The sequence below is a fragment of the Solanum pennellii genome, chromosome 9 (assembly GCF_001406875.1).
Source record: "Solanum pennellii chromosome 9, SPENNV200".
NCBI lineage: Eukaryota > Viridiplantae > Streptophyta > Magnoliopsida > Solanales > Solanaceae > Solanum > Solanum pennellii.
The window spans coordinates 78796718-78817020 of record NC_028645.1 but is presented as its reverse complement, the minus strand read 5'-3'; the positions used below and the strand labels follow the sequence as shown (position 1 = coordinate 78817020).

Genomic DNA, 20303 nt, shown 5'->3' with positions numbered 1-20303 from the left:
CGATCTTCGTCGTCTTTTTCAAGATCCTCACGAGTAGACAAAGATTCTACATTTGCGTTCTGAATTTGAGGAAGGTTTTGCACACCAATGAGTCTTGTAAATGTTCTTACCCTCTTTCTTCCCTCATTTTAGCAGCGGATCATACATTATACACTATTTGTTAAGTAATAAATAAATTAAAGGATGAAAAATCACCAGAAATTGGTTGATTAAGATGAATACCTCTAGTAAGCCTCTTGGATTCAGCCATTGGACAGTAAATCATAACGGAAATTGAAAAATACAAACAACATTTTTTTAAGATTTAAACAAAAATAAAATTAGAAAAGAAATCTGAAAATAGGATAAAGATTAGAGATACCTTAATCAAAGGGATTCTTGTTGATTCAATTTTGGATTAAAAAAACAACCAAAATATACGGCAAAGAAATATTTGCAACTTGAATGTTGGAGGAAAATGAGAAAAGATAACCATGAGAGAGAAAAAAAATTAAATGGGAGAGAGAATTAATAATTTGAAAAGATAAATATGAGAGAGAATGATTTTTTTTTAAAAAAAAAAGGATATATAGAATTAATTGAAAAAGAGAGATAAAATAGGAAGAAAATTGGGACACATAAATTTTTTAAAATAATGACATTTTTGACATTATTGCTAATATTTATAAAGTATGAATATTTTTACTAAATATGTTATTTATTTTGACTAGTTTACTAATTTTTCCAAAATTAATAGCCTCCATCTTGGTCCCTCTTTTATTTTTTCCACGTTTACCCACTAACTATAATTGTTTATTTTTCATTCAAAATCTTAACGTTGCCCAAAAGATTCCCTACACAAAAAAAAAAAGAGAACAAAAAAAGAAGGCAAGTTGGATAGAAATTAGAAAGCATCGAAAATTAAGGCATAATACATAAATGTGTTCTTTAATTTGGCTTCAGATCATATTTATGTCTTTCAATTTTGGGTATGCACAATTAGACACTTAAACTTGTATAAAGTTGAACAAATAGACACACATGTCCTACATGTTATCTTACGTGTCATTTTTTGTCCTATGTGGTGTTCTACGTGTATTTTGTCATGTAGGACTAATGTGTTTGTTTATTTAAAAGTTGGATAGTTAAAGTGTCTGTTTGTGCATTATAAAAATTGGAAGCCAAAAATTAAAATTTAAAACCAAATTTAGGATCCAATATATGTATTATGTCAAATTAATATGTAGCCATATCCTCTGCCAGCTGTTAGAGATCAGAAAATATTAATATTTATTTATTAAATAATATCTTTAACAAATTTAAATTTGGATAATGACAGTAAGACTGGATCTATATTCTATCTTCAATATATATATTGAGAATAACCATATACACCACAACACCATTCTCTTTTTTTACAAAATTTCTCTCTACCATGACTTCCGATGATAATGATCAAGTGGTCAATGAAGTGAAAGACTATTATCGACTCTATAAAAGTGGCCGTGTTGAGCGTTTCTACGAGGTGCACGGCTCCTTCTATGTACCACCATCGCCACAAATCCCATCAAGCGGCGTATTCTCCAAAGATGTCACTATCTCCCCCCACGTCTCTGCTAGACTCTACCTCCCGGAGAACATTCCTAATTCCCGAAAAATCCCCGTGTTAGTATATTACCACGGGGGCGGACTTGTCATAGAATCCGCCTTCTTCAACAGGGTGCATGCATACGTTAACTCTTTAGTTTCTGAATTAAACGTCGTTGTTGTTTCTGTAGAGTACCGATTAGCCCCAGAAGTTGATGTGCCAACAATTTACGAAGATTGTTGGACTGCACTTCAATGGATCGCTTCACATGCTGATGAAAATTCGTCTAGTATTGATAATAATAATGATTCGTGGTTAACGAATTTTTGTGATTTTAGTAAAGTGTTTGTAGTAGGGGACAGTGCTGGTGGCAATTTAGTGTACCACATGACTATGAGGGCCGGCAAAGAAGGTTTGAATAATGATATGAAAATTACTGGATCAATTTTCGCGTATCCTTATTTCTTGTTCCCAAATGTTGAAATCGATGAAGAGGGTTTGGCTAATAAGATATGGGGATACATTTGTCCACCACTAGAGTGTGGGGTATTATCCCCGATTGATAGTCCATTGATTAACCCGCTTTCTAAAAAGGCTCCGTCTCTATCGAGGTTAGGTTGTTCGAGGATTTTGGTGTGTATGGGAAAAAAAGATGATATAATTCCTTTAGAGATTGGGGTTCGATTTGTTGAAGGTGTGAAGGAGAGCGGATGGGACGGAGAAGTGGTGTATCTTGAGGTTGATGACGGACATGCATTTCAGATGTATAAACCTGAATCTGATGAAGCTAAACGTATGATGAAGTGTTATGCTGATTTCATTCATCGCTAGTGTTAACAAAGAATTTAACACAACTTTGTGTTGTTTATTGAGAGCAATTGTTCGGTTTTATTTATAAAATGTACTTTCTAGCTATGATCCTCTCTTCCCACGAAAATAAATGGAAGTTTACATGAACTTTGTTTATACGAGATCGAGTCTATAAGGTATGAATTGAAGACCAACAATCTTCAATTCAATCCCCGTGTTAACATATTAACCATTCTATGACAAGTCTAACCCCATGGTAATATGTTAACACGGGGACTTTTTGGACATGGAAAATGTTCTCCTAAAGATAGAGTCTAACAGAGACACGTGGTGAGATGGTAACGTCTTTAGAAAAAATATTATTTGATGATTCGTTAAAAAAATATGGTATGGATGATTGTTATGGTGATGGTGGATAGAATGAACCGTGTGCACATGGCTCTATTAAATGAAGAATCATTTTGGTCAAAATTGCTAAGAGTTTTGGTGGAACAAATACACATGAGAGATTTGAAAATATCTAGAAGCGCACAAGAGTTTAGTTAATAATTCTTGAAAACTGTTTAAGGAAAATATTACTCTTAGTTTAAAAAAAAAAAGAATTTTATTTTTTTTATAATATATTCAAAAAGGATGATTTTTTAAAAAAATATTTTTAAGATTACAAGATTAAAATATATGTTGTGATACATTAAAATAATTTTAATTTAAAATTATAAAATTAAATTTTTTTATTTTTTTATTAAATTTTATTTCAAATTAAATTAGATTTTTTTTAAACGAAAAAAATATTAGAAAAATCTTTCACTTTTAAATAATGATGATAGTTACGTTACGAGTAACGTCAAACTTCTTTTAAAAAAAATAATTTAAAAGACTTTTGACAGAAAAGACAACTCACCAGAAGAAAATAAAGAGAGTTCACTAACTTTGACCATTCACTAACTTTTGACCATTAAATAATTCAAGCCCAAATCACCATAAAATAATAGGAACTTATTAAGTAAATATATTATATTAAAAGAATATTTAATATTTTATATTTATTATACTTAGACACTTGTAGTATATTTATGATACAATTTTAACACTTATTATAAAAAATTGTTTATAAAACACATAAACGTTTAGCTTAATTGAGACAAATTAATTATTACTGTTCTCCGGTCTTTCCTCTTGAAGATCTACTCTTCAGAAGCTCTATCTCTTTCTTCAAAACTCATTCGAAGTTTGACAGTCTTAGATACAGTATCGCAAATTTATCTTTTTTTGATATTTGATAGATTATTAGATTAGTAAGCGACCCAAGTTTCAGCTGACTTTCAAACTTCGGAGATGACCTTACTTCCTTTTCAAGCAAACATGTGGACATAAAAAAATGAAATTAATAGAATAGCGATTTTATTGATAGATAATATATTTATCAAACATTAATATACTTATAATGTATTGTGTCAATTTCTTACAATACATTTATATTATAAGCGTAATTCACTTTATTTTTCATTAATAAATTTATCATATGACTAAAATTAGTAATTATTCATTAAAAAGTAATCAAGTAAGTAAAATATTTCTCTACTTACATATATGACATATACTAATTAAGAGCATGTATAGGCGTAGAAATTCAATTATATTATACATCTTCATTTTCACACCTATGGTTATTTCATTTTTGTGATATTATTCTGGCTACTCTTCTTCAGCTGAAATGAATACAAAATGTTGGAATAGCAACTTGCTCAAATGGCTTAAAAGATGAATAATATAATAACCTCTCATAGCCAGTAGCTAACAAACATAAACTTGTATTGGGTATGCATCATGGCTTCTAAAAACTAGCTTTTTTAGCTAGTATTATTGGCCTTTTCGTATGCTCAGTCAAGTCACTCTTTTTCTTAGTTCTAGTTTTTATCGAAGACTAAAATAACTTTATTAAATAATAACTATTAGTTGAATAATTATTCATGATCATTAAAATTGTTGGAGTACTTTACCGAATATTTTCTATTCCAGTTAAGATTCTTTAAGATTATTATATTCTATCTTAAATCTTAGTTTATGACTATATATAAATTATAAAGTGTTATATTTCCTTAAATAACATCTCAAAAATTTCATAAATTCATGAAACATTCAAAAAGAGATCAAACAGAATAGTTACTAATGAAAGAAAAAAATTATACTCACACTATTTATAAATAAAATATAGTTGCTTCATCTTATTTATGATCATTAGTGTGGACCGTGTTAAAGCCATGCTTAAACGAATCTTGATTATTGGCTCAACTGGTTCTTTAATCACCACTTTAAGACAAATAAAAACAAGACAATCAACTTCCATTATATAAACATGTACTATGATTTCAAAATCAACTTGTTAATTAACCATTCACCTTGTAATACTCCATTTCTTCAAATTCTATATATGGCTTCATCAAATGATTTGGTGGCTGATGTTTATCTATTATTTTGAATCTATAAAGACGGTCGAGTTGAACGTTTTAATGATATAAGTGTTAATATAGACTTTTCTTAATTATCGTAGTTTTTATCATGAATATTTACTAATTCTTTCCTCTATTTAAATATAATATTTAAATTTTATGTCACATTACACGTTAAAGCATTTGACTCTTATATTAATGAAATATTTGGCTTTATTAATATATTATTTTGAAATATTTATTTGATCAATAAACTAGTGAGAATCGACAACAAAAACGACAAATCAACTACCTAACTTTATTTGACAGATATCTTTAATAATTCAATTATTGAATTGATTGTATAAAATAATACTTAACTGGATCACATGATCCTGATTCAAAATATAAAAAGGATACTACTCCTATATTTAAAATATTTTGCCATCAAACAAATGATCAGCAATCATGCTCAATTTTTTAATCATTTTGATTCTTTGTACCCCATAAAAGCTAAGCTCTAATTATTTATAGTTGGGTCATGTTGTTTTCTCTTTATTGTTAAAAATTAACTATGACAAAAAGGATATATAGCATTATTTAAAAAAAAAAAAAATTGTTCTTTGGTAATTAGTTCAATGCAACGTAATTTATATCAAAGTTTTCTATTACATAAACTAATAAAAGATTCTATCATTTGATTATCGATGAAGCTCACTCGTAGACGTATATAAAGAAAGGTGATTATATGAACATATTTTGAATATACACATTATTTTCATGGCACAGTGTTATTCATTAATATTTAAAAATAAACATAATACAATAAATATTGAATATAACAACTATAAATATCGAATATAACAAAGTGATTGAGATTGTTAGATATTGATGAGGACATTATCCTCACAAGATTGATAATTTATGTAATGACCCGGAAGGTCATTTTTGGAAATTTTAAATATTAGAGTAACTTGAGTTAATTAATCGATAGTTTATGGGCTAAAGTGATAATTTATTTAAGACCCTATACCATTTAGACTATATTTAATTAAATATGTGGGTAAAACCTATTACTTTTAGTACTTAAATAATTCAAAAAGAAAATAAAAAAAAAAAAAAAGGGGCGAAGGATTCTCTGCGGCTTACGAACTGCTAGGTAAGTTTCTTCTCCTGTAAATTTTCTTGATTTCTGCACATAGATGTGTGCATGTTAGTATATAATAAATTATATATATATGTGGGTATAAAAGAATGGAAGCAGATTGAATGTAATAAATAAATTTAAAAAAAAAATGTTCAACGTGGCTACTGGAAAAAAAAGAAGAAGTTTGAAACTAACTTTAATGCATATGTATGTTGGAGGGTAATGATTGGCCATGTTGTATATCTTTTAATTATTAATTATATATAGTATTACTCTCATTATAAGATACGTTTTCCCTCCTTTGTTCGTCTGCCACTGGTTTCGTAACCAGTGGCCTCATATTTTAATAAATATAATTTAGTTAATGCATTAAAAATTCAAGTTGGATATATTAAGATACATATTAAGCATTAGATGTATGGTATTATGTGAATACCATTGGAATTATGCTATTGAAAATAATTTGGGACTTAACCTTAGACTTGGAACTTGAAAAATATAATAGTTGAAATGTTAGTTGGCATCAAGAATTACGAACTTGATTATAAATTTGGGGTGAATTTTTAGGTCAAGATTAAACACACAAAAGTGTGAGTATTGTTAGTTCTGAAACCTTATTGTGAATATATGTACTTGCATAGATTGCATCGATTTGGAAGCTCAACGGAAAGGGAAGGCTCAAGTCCCAGAGTGATTATTAGAGTGATTGAGGCAAGTGGATTTCTAAACCCTTGTTAAGCGTATGAAATTCGTGTATTTTCTTGTGTGATGTTGAGAATGATTTGGAGACTTGTTGCTTATTTGTTGGTGTTGTATTCCTTGTTGTAAATTGAGCTTTGGTATCAAAATGGTTATCTCCTCATTTTTCATTTGAGCATGTAATTTGCATTGTACTTGAGACATGGTTGTGGTAAGAGGATGTACCATTTCGAGGGTCGTATCGCGCGCCGCGATGGATATCATATTTCGAGGGACGTATCGCGCGCCGCGAAGGTTACTATTATCGAGGGTCGTGTCGTGCGCCGCGACAGATGCATGGACAGATATGTCCCCCATGGGTCCCGGACTGAGAGACAGCGGGTGTGTATCGTTAGGGAAGACATGCATCACTATACTTGACATTGCATCTCATGGCATTACACATTTTATTATTGATGAACTTGAACATGTGTTTTGTTGATCTTGTGAGTGTTTCTCTGTGAAGCTTGTGACTGTTGAATATTGAGTTGTTATTGAGAATGTGTAAACTGATAGAGTGTGGTTATTGAGTTGTGTGTTTGGTAAACTGTAAACTATTAGACTGTAGCGTGGAGGTTTAGATATGGTGTAAGAAGTGCCCGTATTTTGTTCACTTAACTTGTGTTTAGAGGTTTGCTTGTTGGGTACCGCGTGGTTTGGTACTCACCCCTTGCTTCTACAAATTTTTGTAGGATACGAGCCTGGATCTTCGTGATACCTGTCATTCTTTTCGTTTCCGAGGCATCTTGTGGAGGATTGTGAGGTAGCTGCTTGTCATCTCAGCGAACTTTCCTACTCCAGTTTATGACTTTGTTTTTACTTGAAAGACAACTTCATTTTAGACTTCTATTTTATTTCAATTCTAATATTTACATTAGAGGCTTGTGCACGTGACAACCTGATTTTGGGGATTGGATTAATATGACTTGGTTTCATAATAGGAATTGTTGTTGGATTGTCATTTACTTCCGCACTTTGTTAGATATTGGGTTTTAGGCTGACTTGTCTTGGTGGGATAAGACGAGTGCCATCACACCCATTTTTGGGTCGTGACAAAATGGTATCAGAGCCCCAGGTTCATAGGTCTCACGTGTATACAAGCCGAGTCTACGTAGAGTCTCAAGGATCAGTACGGAGACGTCTGTACTTATCTCTGAGAGGCTACGAGGATTACTAGGAAACTTCTTTTTGTTCATTCTTTCTCATCGTGCGTAGTCACCTTCTTTAGTACTGAGTTGTTGTATACTCTTTTGACAGATGACGAGGACTAGAACTAATGTTACTGGTGGTAGAGAGGAGGCACTTCCCGAGGCAGTTGTTGAGGCCCCAGCTAGGGGTAGGGGTAGATCTCGAGCTAGAGGTCGTGCTAGTAGTACGACAGTAGCCAGAGGTCGTGGACGTGGAGCAGCACCAGTGAGAGGTCGTGCTAGAGAGGTCTCTACAGAACCTCAGATTGATGGCAGGGAGGACCAGGTTCCTCCAGATCCTGTAGTCACACCTTTGCTTCAGGATACACTATTGAGGGTGTTAAGTGTGCTTGAGGGCTTTTCTCAGGGTGGTGGTGCGACTACCACACCACATGACTCTCGTACTAGAGAGGGGGCTCAGACCCAAGAGCAGCAACAAGCTCCAGTTGTTCAGGATGCGGTGGGGCAACTACCAGTAGATCCCGCGGTTCAGAATGATGTTGCACCAGCAGTTGGGGGTCAAGTTGCATCGATGGTTGTTCTGACAGAGGATGAGCAGCGTAGGTATGAGAGATTTCGAAAGATGGACCCACCTCAGTTTCAGGGTGGGAAGAGCGAGGACGCTCATGAGTTTCTAACTACCTGCCGAGAGTTACTAGAGGTGGTTGGATTAGCTGAGTCACATGGGGTTAGATATGCTACACTCCAGCTTCGTGGACCAGCGAGAGACTGGTGGAGGACTTATTCGGGATGTTTGCCAGTTGGATCTCCTCCAGTGACTTGGGAGCAGTTTGCTAGCGCATTCCAAGATCGTTTTATCCCATGGAGCGTGAGAGAGGAGAGTCGCTTGAGGTTTGAGAGTCTGAGACAGGATGGTTTATCGGTTACAGAGTATGAGGCGCGTTTTTGCCAGTTGTCTAGGCATGCGTTGGCCATTATTCCAAATGAGACAGAGAGGATCCGCAGATTTGTGAGGGGATTGACTTTCTCTATCAGGTCAGCTGTGTTTCGGACATCTAGGGAGGGGACTTCTTTCCAGTCCATTGTGAGCGCCGCCAAAGAGGCGGAATTGATGGAGAGAGAGGAGTTTGGGGACCCTAAAAGAGCTCGTATATCAGGTCAGTTTCAGGGTGCCTCATCTGGAGGTAGGGGATCACAGAGAGTGAGTGGTTCTTTTCAGCAGCGGGGACCTATTCATGCATCTATGCCGACATTTGAGGGTGGCCAGACATCTAGGGGTTCTTATGGCCCAGGTCAGGGCTCGTACGGTTCACAGCAGCGACCTACAGGGCGAGGCAATTATAGTGGGTTTTCAGGGTCCACACAGAAGTTCCCAGGTCAGAGATTTTGTTTTACTTGTGGAGATCCCGATCATCTAATGCGGCAGTGTACTTCACAAAGGGGTCGTGGTGGGCCTCGACCTAATTCTTCATTCCAGACTAGACCACCAGCACCACAGGGTAGAGGTCGTGGCAGAGTTCAGTCAGGTAGAGGTGATAGAGTTTCTAGTAGTGGTGTTGCAGCTCAGCAGAGTGGGGGTAGAGGTACCACCCAGGATGGAGGTGGACGAGGAGGCCACTGCTATGCTTTCCCCGGGAGACCTGAGGCGGAGACCTCTGATGCTGTTATTACAGGTATCATCCCAGTATGCCATCGACCTGCGTCTGTGTTGTTTGATCCAGGTTCTACATTCTCTTATGTGTCTACGTATTTTGCTGCTAAATTTGATATGATATGTGATAGCATGACTGTACCTATTCGTGTTTCTACACCCGTGGGTAAGCCCTTAGTGGTGGATCGAGTGTATCGATCCTGTCTTGTTTCTTTGGCTGGGTATGACACTTGGGTAGACTTAATCATTCTGGGGATGGTGGACTTTGATGTTATCTTGGGTATGGATTGGCTTTCTCCTTATCACGCTGTCCTTGATTGTAATGCTAAGACTGTGACTTTAGCAATGCCTGGTGTTCCGAGGGTTGAGTGGAAGAGTGTTAGTGGTTCTTATCCTAGAAAGGTTATCTCTTTTATCCGTGCTCAGAGGTTGGTGGAGAGGGGGTGTTTGTCTTACTTAGCTTTTATTCGGGATACTAGTGTTGAACCACCTCCCATGGAATCTGTTCCCGTGGTTCAGGAGTTTCTCGATGTATTTCCTTCTGATCTTCCAGGTGTTCCTCCCGATAGGGATATCGATTTTGCTATTGATTTGGAGCCGGGCACTAAGCCTATTTCTATCCCTCCATACCGTATGGCTCCAGCAGAGTTGAAAGAATTGAAGGATCAGTTGCAGGATTTATTGAGTAAGGGTTTTATTCGCCCTAGTGTGTCACCTTGGGGTTCCCCTGTATTGTTTGTGAAGAAGAAGGATGGGACTATGAGAATGTGTATTGATTACAGACAGTTGAACAAGGTAACAGTGAAGAATAAGTATCCTCTTCCGCGTATTGATGACTTATTTGATCAGTTACAGGGAGCATCATTGTTCTCTAAAATTGATTTGAGGTCTGGGTATCATCAGTTGAAGATTAGGGCATCAGATATCCCTAAGACAGCTTTTCGGACCCGGTATGGGCATTATGAGTTTCTAGTGATGTCTTTCGGATTGACTAATGCTCCTGCAGCATTCATGGAGTTGATGAATGGGGTGTTTCGACCATACCTTGATTCTTTTGTGATTGTTTTCATCGATGACATCTTGGTTTACTCTAAGACTGAGGAGGACCATGTCCGACACCTGAGGATTGTACTTCAGAGGTTGAGAGAAGAGAAGTTGTATGCCAAGTTCTCAAAGTGTGAGTTCTGGCTTACTTCTGTGACATTCTTGGGACACGTGGTGTCCAAGGAGGGTATTAGAGTAGATCCGGCCAAGATTGAGGCAGTTAGAGGCTGGACGCGACCTACTTCACCTACTGAGATTAGGAGTTTTGTGGGATTGGCAGGCTATTATCGACGATTTGTTCAGAGTTTCTCTACTATTGCAGCTCCATTGACTAGATTGACTCGACAGGATGTGGGTTTTCAGTGGTCTGATGAGTGTGAGGAGAGCTTTCAAAAGCTCAAGACTTTGTTGACTTCTGCTCCTGTGTTGACTCTACCTGAGGAAGGTGTAGACTTTACTGTGTATTGTGATGCTTCAGGAGTTGGTTTGGGTGGTGTGTTGATGCAGAAGGGGAAAGTGATTGCTTATGCTTCTAGGCAATTGAAGTCCCATGAGAAGAACTACCCTACTCATGATCTGGAGTTAGCGGCTGTGGTATTTGTACTGAAGTTATGGCGTCATTATTTGTATGGAGTGCATTGTGAGATCTTCACTGATCATCGGAGTCTTCAGTATATCTTTAGCCAGAGGGATTTGAACTTGAGGCAACGGAGATGGCTTGAGTTGCTGAAGGACTATGATGTGACCATTTTGTATCATCCAGGAAAGGCCAATGTTGTGGCCGATGCTCTGAGTAGGAAGACTCCTAGCATGGGGAGTCTTGCAGCGCTTAGTATTGAGGAGAGACCATTGGCTAGAGATGTGCAGATATTAGCTAACAGTCTTGTCCGCTTGCAGATTTCAGAAGAGAGTGATGGGATGATTGCTTTTATTGAGGCTCGGTCTTCTTTAGTCGAGCAAATCCGTGCACACCAGTTTGATGATGAAAAATTATGTCTCATTCGAGACAAAGTATTGAGAGGAGAAGCTAAGGAGGCTGTCCTTGATTCTGATGGCGTCTTGCGGATCGGAGGCAGAATTTGTGTGCCCAGGACAGGCGATTTCATTAGATTGATTCTTGAGGAGGCCCATTGTACTCGGTATTCCATCCATCCGGGAGCGGCGAAGATGTATCATGATCTGAGTCAGCATTACTGGTGGTGTGGGATGAAGAGAGATATTTCAGACTTTGTTTCGAGGTGTTTGACTTGCCAGCAGGTCAAGTGTGAGCACCAGCGGCCCGGGGGTGTATCTCAGAGGATGCCTATTCCTACTTGGAAGTGGGAGCGGATTACTATGGACTTTGTTGTGGGTTTGCCTACCACAGTGGGTGGTTATGACTCTATTTGGGTTATTGTTGATAGGCTGACCAAGTCTGCCCACTTCATTCCGGTTCGGGTGAAGTATACGGCAGAAAAGTTAGCCGAGCTATATATTAGTCAGATTGTGCGACTACATGGAGTTCCGATTTCTATCATATCAGATCGGGGTTCACTATTTACTTCTCATTTCTGGAAGGCATTACAACATGGTCTGGGTACCCAGTTAGATATGAGTACGGCATTTCACCCTCAGACAGATGGTCAATCTGAGCGGACCATTCAGGTATTGGAAGATATGCTTCGAGCGTGTGTGATCGATTTTGGTGCTAGATGGGATCAACATTTACCCTTAGCGGAGTTTGCCTATAATAACAGTTATCACTCTAGTATCCAGATGGCCCCATTTGAGGCGTTGTATGGTAGACGATGTAGGTCTCCGATTGGTTGGTTTGATTCGGCGGAGATGGACTCTTTGGATACAGACTTGCTTAGAGATGCTATGGAGCAAGTCCGTATGATTCAGTATAGACTATTGACAGCCCAAAGTCGACAGAAGAGTTATGCAGACCGGAGAGTTAGAGCTTTGGTGTTTATGGAGGGTGATCATGTTTGGCTTCGAGTATCACCCATGAAGGGTGTGATGAGGTTTGGAAAGAAGGGCAAGCTTAGCCCTAGGTTCATTGGACCTTTTGAGATTTTGAGCCGAGTGGGAGAGGTGGCCTATAAGTTGGCCTTGCCACCTAGTTTGTCGGCAGTTCATCCTGTTTTCCATGTCTCTATGCTTCGGAAGTATATTCCGGATGAATCTCATGTGCTTTCACTTGATTCTGTGGAGCTGGGTCCAGACTTGACATTTGAGGAGGAGCCTATAGCTATTTTGGATAGGCAAATTCGAAAGCTTAGGACCAAAGAGATTGCTTCAGTGAAGGTGCAATGGAAGCACCGATCAGTGGGAGAGGCAACTTGGGAGACTGAGTCTGACATGCGTGCCAGATATCCTCAACTTTTTGAAGCTTCAGGTACTTTCTTTTACTTTATGTTCGAGGACGAAAATGATTTTTAGTGGTGGATAATGTAATGACCCGTGAGGTTATTTTTGGAAAATTTAAATTATTCGTATAACTTGAGTTAATTTATTTATGAGTAATTGTAGATAATAAAATTAATAGATTGTTAGTGGGCTAAAGTGATCAGTTATTTAAGATGTTATACTATTAGGGTCATGTATAAAAAAAAAATAAAATAATAAGTTAGTGGTTTTGATCAGTTTAATAAATAATTAATTTAGAAAAGAAGGAAAGGCAGAAACCTTACCTGAGCGACGCACGAGAGAGGAAAGGGAAAGGAATTCGATCTCCAGGTAACAATTAATACAGCAATTTATCGCAATTGTTTTGTTATATTGACTCTATGTCAAATGGAATTTTTGTATGAATTGAGAATTTGGTTTAGCGGAGTAGTTAATATTTTATTCTGATTTAGTGTGTCATTCGTGGGATTTTGGGACTACTGGAAGCACCATTATTTTATTATTATTATTATATATAATTAGTATAGTGATAGTGCTTATAAAGTGTTGTTACAGGGGTGATTTATGATGCTGTGCATCTTTCTGGGGGTTTGGGACATTATGATACAAAGAAAAGAAAACAGTGTTGTGGCTATTGATATTATTATATATTCTTAGGTTATTAATTTTTTGTGTGGAACCCTGATAAATATAATTGTAATTGGTTGAGTTTTTTTTTTTGTATTTCAATGTGTAATGGTTGTTGTACATGTGTGTATGGAAAATAAGTATTTGGAAAAGTGTATTCAAGGGGTATGAGTGAACTGTTGGGAACGGAGGTTGTGCTCCTTCCGTGAGTAATCGGTAATTTGGATTAAAATTATTATTATCATCACATTCTGAGTTAAGTTTTGGTACATGGGGTAGGTAATTAAATATTAGATTTATAGTATCATATAAATACCATTTGAATATGATACTTAAAATATTAATTAACGTCAATAATTAAGAACTTGATTATAAAGTCGGGTGAATTTTTAGGTCAAGGTTATACACATAATAATGTGGGTGTTGTTAGTTCCGAAACCTCATTGTGAATATATACTTGAATAGGTTGCATCGATTTGGAAGCTCAACGGAAAGGAAAGACTCAAGACATAGAGTGAGTATTCGATTGGCTAAGGCAAGTGGATTTCTAAACCCTTGTTAAGCGTATGAAATTCGTGTATTTTCTTGTGTGATGTTGAGAATGATTTGGAGACTTGTTTCTTATTTGTTGGTGTTGTATTCCTTGTTGTAAATTGAGCTTTGGTATCAAAATGGTTATCTCCTCATTTTTCATTTGAGCATGTAATTTGCATTGTACTTGAGACATGGTTGTGGTAAGAGGATGTACCATTTCGAGGGTCGTATCGCGCGCCGCGATGGATATCATATTTCGAGGGACGTATCGCGCGCCGCGAAGGTTACTATTATCGAGGGTCGTGTCGTGCGCCGCGACAGATGCATGGACAGATATGTCCCCCATGGGTCCCGGACTGAGAGACAGCGGGTGTGTATCGTTAGGGAAGACATGCATCACTATACTTGACATTGCATCTCATGGCATTACACATTTTATTATTGATGAACTTGAACATGTGTTTTGTTGATCTTGTGAGTGTTTCTCTGTGAAGCTTGTGACTGTTGAATATTGAGTTGTTATTGAGAATGTGTAAACTGATAGAGTGTGGTTATTGAGTTGTGTGTTTGGTAAACTGTAAACTATTAGACTGTAGCGTGGAGGTTTAGATATGGTGTAAGAAGTGCCCGTATTTTGTTCACTTAACTTGTGTTTAGAGGTTTGCTTGTTGGGTACCGCGTGGTTTGGTACTCACCCCTTGCTTCTACAAATTTTTGTAGGTTACGAGCCCGGATCTTCGTGATACCTGTCATTCTTTTCGTTTCCGAGGCATCTTGTGGAGGATTGTGAGGTAGCTGCTTGTCATCTCAGCGAACTTTCCTACTCCAGTTTATGACTTTGTTTTTACTTGAAAGACAACTTCATTTTAGACTTCTATTTTATTTCAATTCTAATATTTACATTAGAGGCTTGTGCACGTGACAACCTGATTTTGGGGATTGGATTAATATGACCTGGTTTCATAATAGGAATTGTTGTTGGATTGTCATTTACTTCCGCACTTTGTTAGATATTTGGTTTTAGGCTGACTTGTCTTGGTGGGATAAGACGAGTGCCATCACACCCATTTTTGGGTCGTGACAATTTACCATTCATAATAGTCATTCATGACGTTATATATTTGTCTTTATGAAATAATTTCATCTATCTATCATTCTATAATGCATAGTACGAAATTTCAAAACGCTCGTTTTGCTACCAAACAATTAGTCACCATACTTATTTAGCTCAACTTTTTTGTCATTTTTCTATTTGTAGTTTTGTGCCCATAATTAAGCTCCAATTTTAGTTGTATTTAATATATTTCCTCTGTATCAATTTTTTATAGCATTTTTTATATTTCGAGAATTAAACAGTTAAATTTGATTAAAAATTTGAACGTGAAGTTTTCAATTTATTTAAAATAAAATTTATATATTTATAAATTATATAAAATATTATAAGTCAAAATAATTGATAATTCAACGAAATATTATTTTTCTTTTTCAAAATTTGAAGCAATAAAATACTAAACCAAGCATTCAGCTCGATGAATTACTCTCACACCCAATAGTTCTCCCAAACAAAGTTTCTCTACTACAATGGCTTCTGATGACAATGTGATAGTCAAAGAAGTCAACGATTACTTCCGGTTATACAAAAGCGGCAGCGTTGAGCGTTTCTACGACGTACACGGCTCCTTCTGCGTTCCACCCTCGCCGGAAAATCCATCCGCCGGCGCTTTTTCCAAAGACGTCACCATCTCAACTCACGTCTCCGCAGACTCTATCTCCCGGAAAACACCACCGCCGGCCAAAAACTCCCCGTCTTAGTATATTACCACGGCGGCGGAATCCGCTTTTTTTACATGGACTCACCGTTATGTTAACTCTTTAGTTTCCGAATTAAACGTCGTTGCTGTTTCGGTAAATTACCGTTTAGCCCCTGAAGTCGATGTGACGATTATTTACGAAGATTGTTGGACCGGACTTAAATGGGTTGCATCACATGCCGATGAAAATTCGAATAGTGATAATAATAATAATAATAATGATTCGTGGTTAACGAATTTTTGTGATTTTAGTAAAGTATTTTTAGTTGGGGATAGTGCTGGTGGCAATATAGTGTATCGTATGACTATGAGGGCCGGCAAAGAAACGTTGAATAATTATAATGAGGTGAAAATTACTGGATCGATTTGTGCGTACCCATATTTTTTAATTGGAGATATCGATATTGATGAAGAAGGTTTGGCTTATAAGATTTGGGTTAATATTTGTCCGACATTGGAGTTCGGGTTATTATCCCCAATTGATAGTTCGTTGATTAACCCGCTTTGTGAAAAGGCTCCATCGTTATCAGGGTTGGGTTGTTCGAGACTTTTGTTGTGTATGGGGAAAAAGGATTATGTTATTCCTATAGAAATTGGGGGTCGATTTGTTGAAGAAGTGAAGAAGAGCGGGTGGGATGGAGAATTGGAGTTTGTTGAGATTAATGAAGGACATTCTTTTCAGATATATAAATCTGAATCTGAAGAAGCTAAACGTATGATGAAGTGTTATGATGCTTTCATCAATCGCTAGTAAAGTACAATTTCATATATAAAATGTCTTACGTCCATGCAGAATTTCGGGAAAACAACACCTCAAGGGGTTGTGAGTTGTGACAAACAAAATTTGTTTCGCTCGTGAGTTGGGTTTGTTACTTTTTTATTGTTTGCTTTAATTCTCTTTTTTATCTTAGTTGTTACTGATGAATGTTTATTGCAAAATAAATCTCATTTTCAATAAGATAAATCAAAGCATGTTGAAATTTTTATGAAATTACTTACTTCTGCGACTTATATTCGATAAATATTTGGCAAACATTTGGATAAGTACCCATTTAGATCTTGTTTTGGTATATACACTACAAAATTTGATATATCGATTCGAAAAGGAAACAATAAATTAATTTTTTGTTGGTATATTTTACTCTAATTTCATAATGGTAAGAGCTAATTATACTATATATATTTTTTCTTTCAAATTATAAAAATCTCATAAAATTTAAGGATTTCGAATAAATTGTCTTAACGTCTCGATATTTCACGTCCCGATTTTAAATATATCACTCAATATTTCAATACATTACATTTATTGATACAAGACACACTTATCTTAAACCTTAATGTCCTGATATATCGCTCAATAAACACACCTTTTCTAAAATATCGTATTTTTATATATCGTGTAAGAGTGATGTATTAAAAAATTGAGTAAAAATTTCTATAATTTTTTTAAAATAGGAAGAAATGTTAGAAGATATCATGTACTTTTACACGCAAAATACTAGTATTAGTTGATTAGTAAAGGTTTTGAGCTGAATTATCGCGTATTGAAAAATGAAAATTTGAAGCTTTTACATTGGATTTTGGATTAGAATATAGAAAGAGAGGTAATCTAATCAAACAAGGAAATTGAAGAAATGATGCTACTTTTGGCAAATAATCTAATTCAAAAGGCATACTTCCATAAATTATTATCTTTTGCTTATTTCTTCTTCTTTTTTACTGTACTCGGGAGGTCTCATGTTTACAAGAAAATTATAATTCAAATTTTTTAAATTATATTATTTAAACAAAATTTTAATTTTAAATAAATATAATTTATATCACTAATTTCACTTTATTTTCTTTATTCCCTTTCTATATTTACCAGTCAATACTGACGGCCTCTCTTGGGAATTAGGACGAGAATATAGACGCCGGCCAGCTGCGTAGCGTCCTTAGCCGCATAATCATAAATAATAAGTTAATTTTATTAGATTATTATTATTAATAAGATAATTAATAAACGTGAGATGGAGAATTAAAAAATATTATTTTACTGATAAAAAATTATTATATCGTGTTTCCATTGTAGTATAGAGTCGGTTATTTATTTATTATAAAATGACAACAGTTGGAACAAGAGCCTTTGTCGTAGCTGAATTTGCACCTCAAAAATTATTTTATCACTAATACACCATGGATTCCGGCGATAACGAGGTGGTAGTCGATTTTCCTCATCTCATCCGTGTTTACAAAAACGGCCGAGTTGAGCGGTTGTTCGGTTCACCGATTGTTCCGCCTTCGCCGGAAGACCCTGACACCGGCGTCTCCTCAAAAGATATAGACATTTCGCCGGAGATCAAAGCTAGAATTTACCTCCCAAAACTCACAAACGATCAAAAACTCCCAATCTTAGTCTACTATCACGGCGGAGCATTCTGTCTCGAATCCGCCTTCTCTTTCCTCGACCACCGTTACCTTAACCGCGTAGTCGCCGAATCAAATGTCATCGCCGTTTCAGTTGAATACCGTCTTGCCCCGGAACACCCACTTCCGGTAGCGTACGAAGATTCATGGGCAGCACTTCAATGGGTCGGATCCCATGTTGAATCAAAACCCGGGTTCGAAAAGGAACCTTGGTTAGTTAACCATGGCGATTTCGAGAAGGTACTAATCGGAGGCGATAGTGCCGGAGGTAACATAGTTCATAATATCACTCTCAGATCTGGATCTGAAACCCTAAATGGTGGAGTCAAAATCCTGGGTTCATTACTCTGTTTTCCATTCTTTTTAACATCAACTGATTTTAAAGAAGACAGTTTACCCAGTAAGATTTGGGGGTTTGTAAACCCATCAGCTGAAAACGGAGTTGATGATCCAAACATTAACCCCTTTGTTGAAAAATCTCAAAGTTTATCAACATTAGGTTGTTCAAAGATTATAGTTTGTGTTGCAGAGAAAGATGAACTGAGAAATATTGGGATTAAGTATGTTGTAGCAGTGAAGAATAGTGAATGGAAAGGAGAAATTGAATTGATTGATGTTGAAGGTGAAGTTCATTGCTTTCAGATTTTTGATACTGAAACTGAAAAAGCCAAAAATCTGATTAAGGGATTGGCTGATTTTATCAAAAAGTGCTGTGTGTGAGTGTTCTTGGCTATGAACATTTTGGGAAATGTTAAGAAGATTATGCTATCGAAGTTTATTTATCATAGTTACGTAGCTATCTTATGTTATATTCGGAATAAATTATCATTTCGATGAATATTATAGATACGTATCCTTTTTAAGTAACTATAGTATATTATCTAAGTTTGGGAAGTGAGGTATCCTTTTTAAGTAACTATAGTATATTATCTAAGTTTGGAAAGTGAGGGTTGAAATCAAACTACTTTAGTCCTTTGCTATTTTTTCTATCGCAGTTTATTTTTATTCTTGTGATTGTTTGACTTATATTTCTGTATCAAGAAAATAATTATTTGTATAACTATTTTATTATATTATTTTTTATTAATTGATAGTTAATAATATTTTAATTTAATAATAGTTATTCAATATATTAAAAATAATTATTCAATAATAAGAGTTCAATTTAAGAAATCAAGAGATAATTTTTTTTTGGAAAAATTTGCAATCTAGTCAACATACTAAGCATAATTAATAGAGCTGTAAAAAGAAAATCGATCCAGCTTCAAGTCGGGCGGGTCAAGGAATTTAAAGGGCTAGGGCAAGCTAGCCCTTCATTTAGGAGAGCCTGAAAATGTTCAACCCAACCCGACCTAAGAAGGGTCGAGGGTTAGGGCGAGCTGACCCTTTCTTTTTTCTTTTTTTTTCTTTTCAAACTTATAATTCTATGACATCAAGTAAATGAGAAGATATTCAAATCAAATATGGCAACAATAGTGCTTTTTTAATAACACTAACAAAAAAGTCTAGTGTAATTAATATTTATCTCGCATATTAGATACGTGAGCAAGATAAGAGAATGACAAACAAGATTAGAGGAGTCAAGGATACGATATTTGTCTTGCATTCTAGATACGTGTGAATCTACTTGGATAAAGTGTATCTAGAACATAACCTTGAGTTCATATATATCGTGATACGTGTACATGAACGTACTAAAATCTGATAAGATTCATAATATTAAAACATATTGTGTATTTTAGTAATTAGATTATGTTTTAATGATATTATTGTAAGTTATTTATTAAATAAAAAGTTTTGGCTCATGGGTGACCCTGACCCCACTTCGATCAAGCCTCAACGGTCAAGAGCTTATATGGGTCGGACTTATAAGCCCTAGTGTTAGAGCCTGTTTGGTTCAGCTTAAAAGCTAGTCAAACTGACTTAAAAGCTGGGTTTTAACTCATTTAGTTGTTTGACAATACTCAAAATAACTTATTTTAAGTTTAAAAAAACTTATT

General features: G+C 35.7%; 3 protein-coding genes and 1 pseudogene across 4 annotated transcripts; all 4 read left to right on the top strand.

Moving 5' to 3' along the window:
- Window positions 1-1355: 1355 nt before the first annotated feature.
- LOC107029773 (2-hydroxyisoflavanone dehydratase-like) lies at window positions 1356-2535 on the top strand. Its single transcript, XM_015231219.2, has one exon. It carries the CDS (start codon window positions 1415-1417, stop codon window positions 2396-2398), a length of 984 nt encoding a protein of 327 aa, XP_015086705.1. The 5' UTR covers window positions 1356-1414; the 3' UTR covers window positions 2399-2535.
- Window positions 2536-8028: 5493 nt separating this feature from the next.
- LOC114078648 lies at window positions 8029-12958 on the top strand. Its single transcript, XM_027919608.1, has 3 exons — window positions 8029-9512; window positions 9917-9918; window positions 12731-12958. Exons 1-3 carry the CDS (start codon window positions 8411-8413, stop codon window positions 12956-12958), a joined length of 1332 nt encoding a protein of 443 aa, XP_027775409.1. The 5' UTR covers window positions 8029-8410.
- Window positions 12959-15567: 2609 nt separating this feature from the next.
- Window positions 15568-16879, top strand: LOC107030689 (annotated as a pseudogene). Its single transcript, XR_001458120.2, has one exon. The product of XR_001458120.2 is annotated as a 2-hydroxyisoflavanone dehydratase-like (transcript).
- Window positions 16880-17993: 1114 nt separating this feature from the next.
- LOC107031788 (2-hydroxyisoflavanone dehydratase-like) lies at window positions 17994-19329 on the top strand. The gene has a single exon (XM_027911856.1). It carries the CDS (start codon window positions 18073-18075, stop codon window positions 19021-19023), a length of 951 nt encoding a protein of 316 aa, XP_027767657.1. The 5' UTR covers window positions 17994-18072; the 3' UTR covers window positions 19024-19329.
- Window positions 19330-20303: the final 974 nt, after the last annotated feature.

What these genes read in the sequence shown, in the direction of transcription:
- LOC107029773 (XM_015231219.2), top strand. Translation starts at nt 1,415, where the DNA reads ATGACTTCCGATGATAATGATCAAGTGGTCAATGAAGTGAAAGACTAT.
- LOC114078648 (XM_027919608.1), top strand. Translation starts at nt 8,411, where the DNA reads ATGGTTGTTCTGACAGAGGATGAGCAGCGTAGGTATGAGAGATTTCGA.
- LOC107031788 (XM_027911856.1), top strand. Translation starts at nt 18,073, where the DNA reads ATGGATTCCGGCGATAACGAGGTGGTAGTCGATTTTCCTCATCTCATC.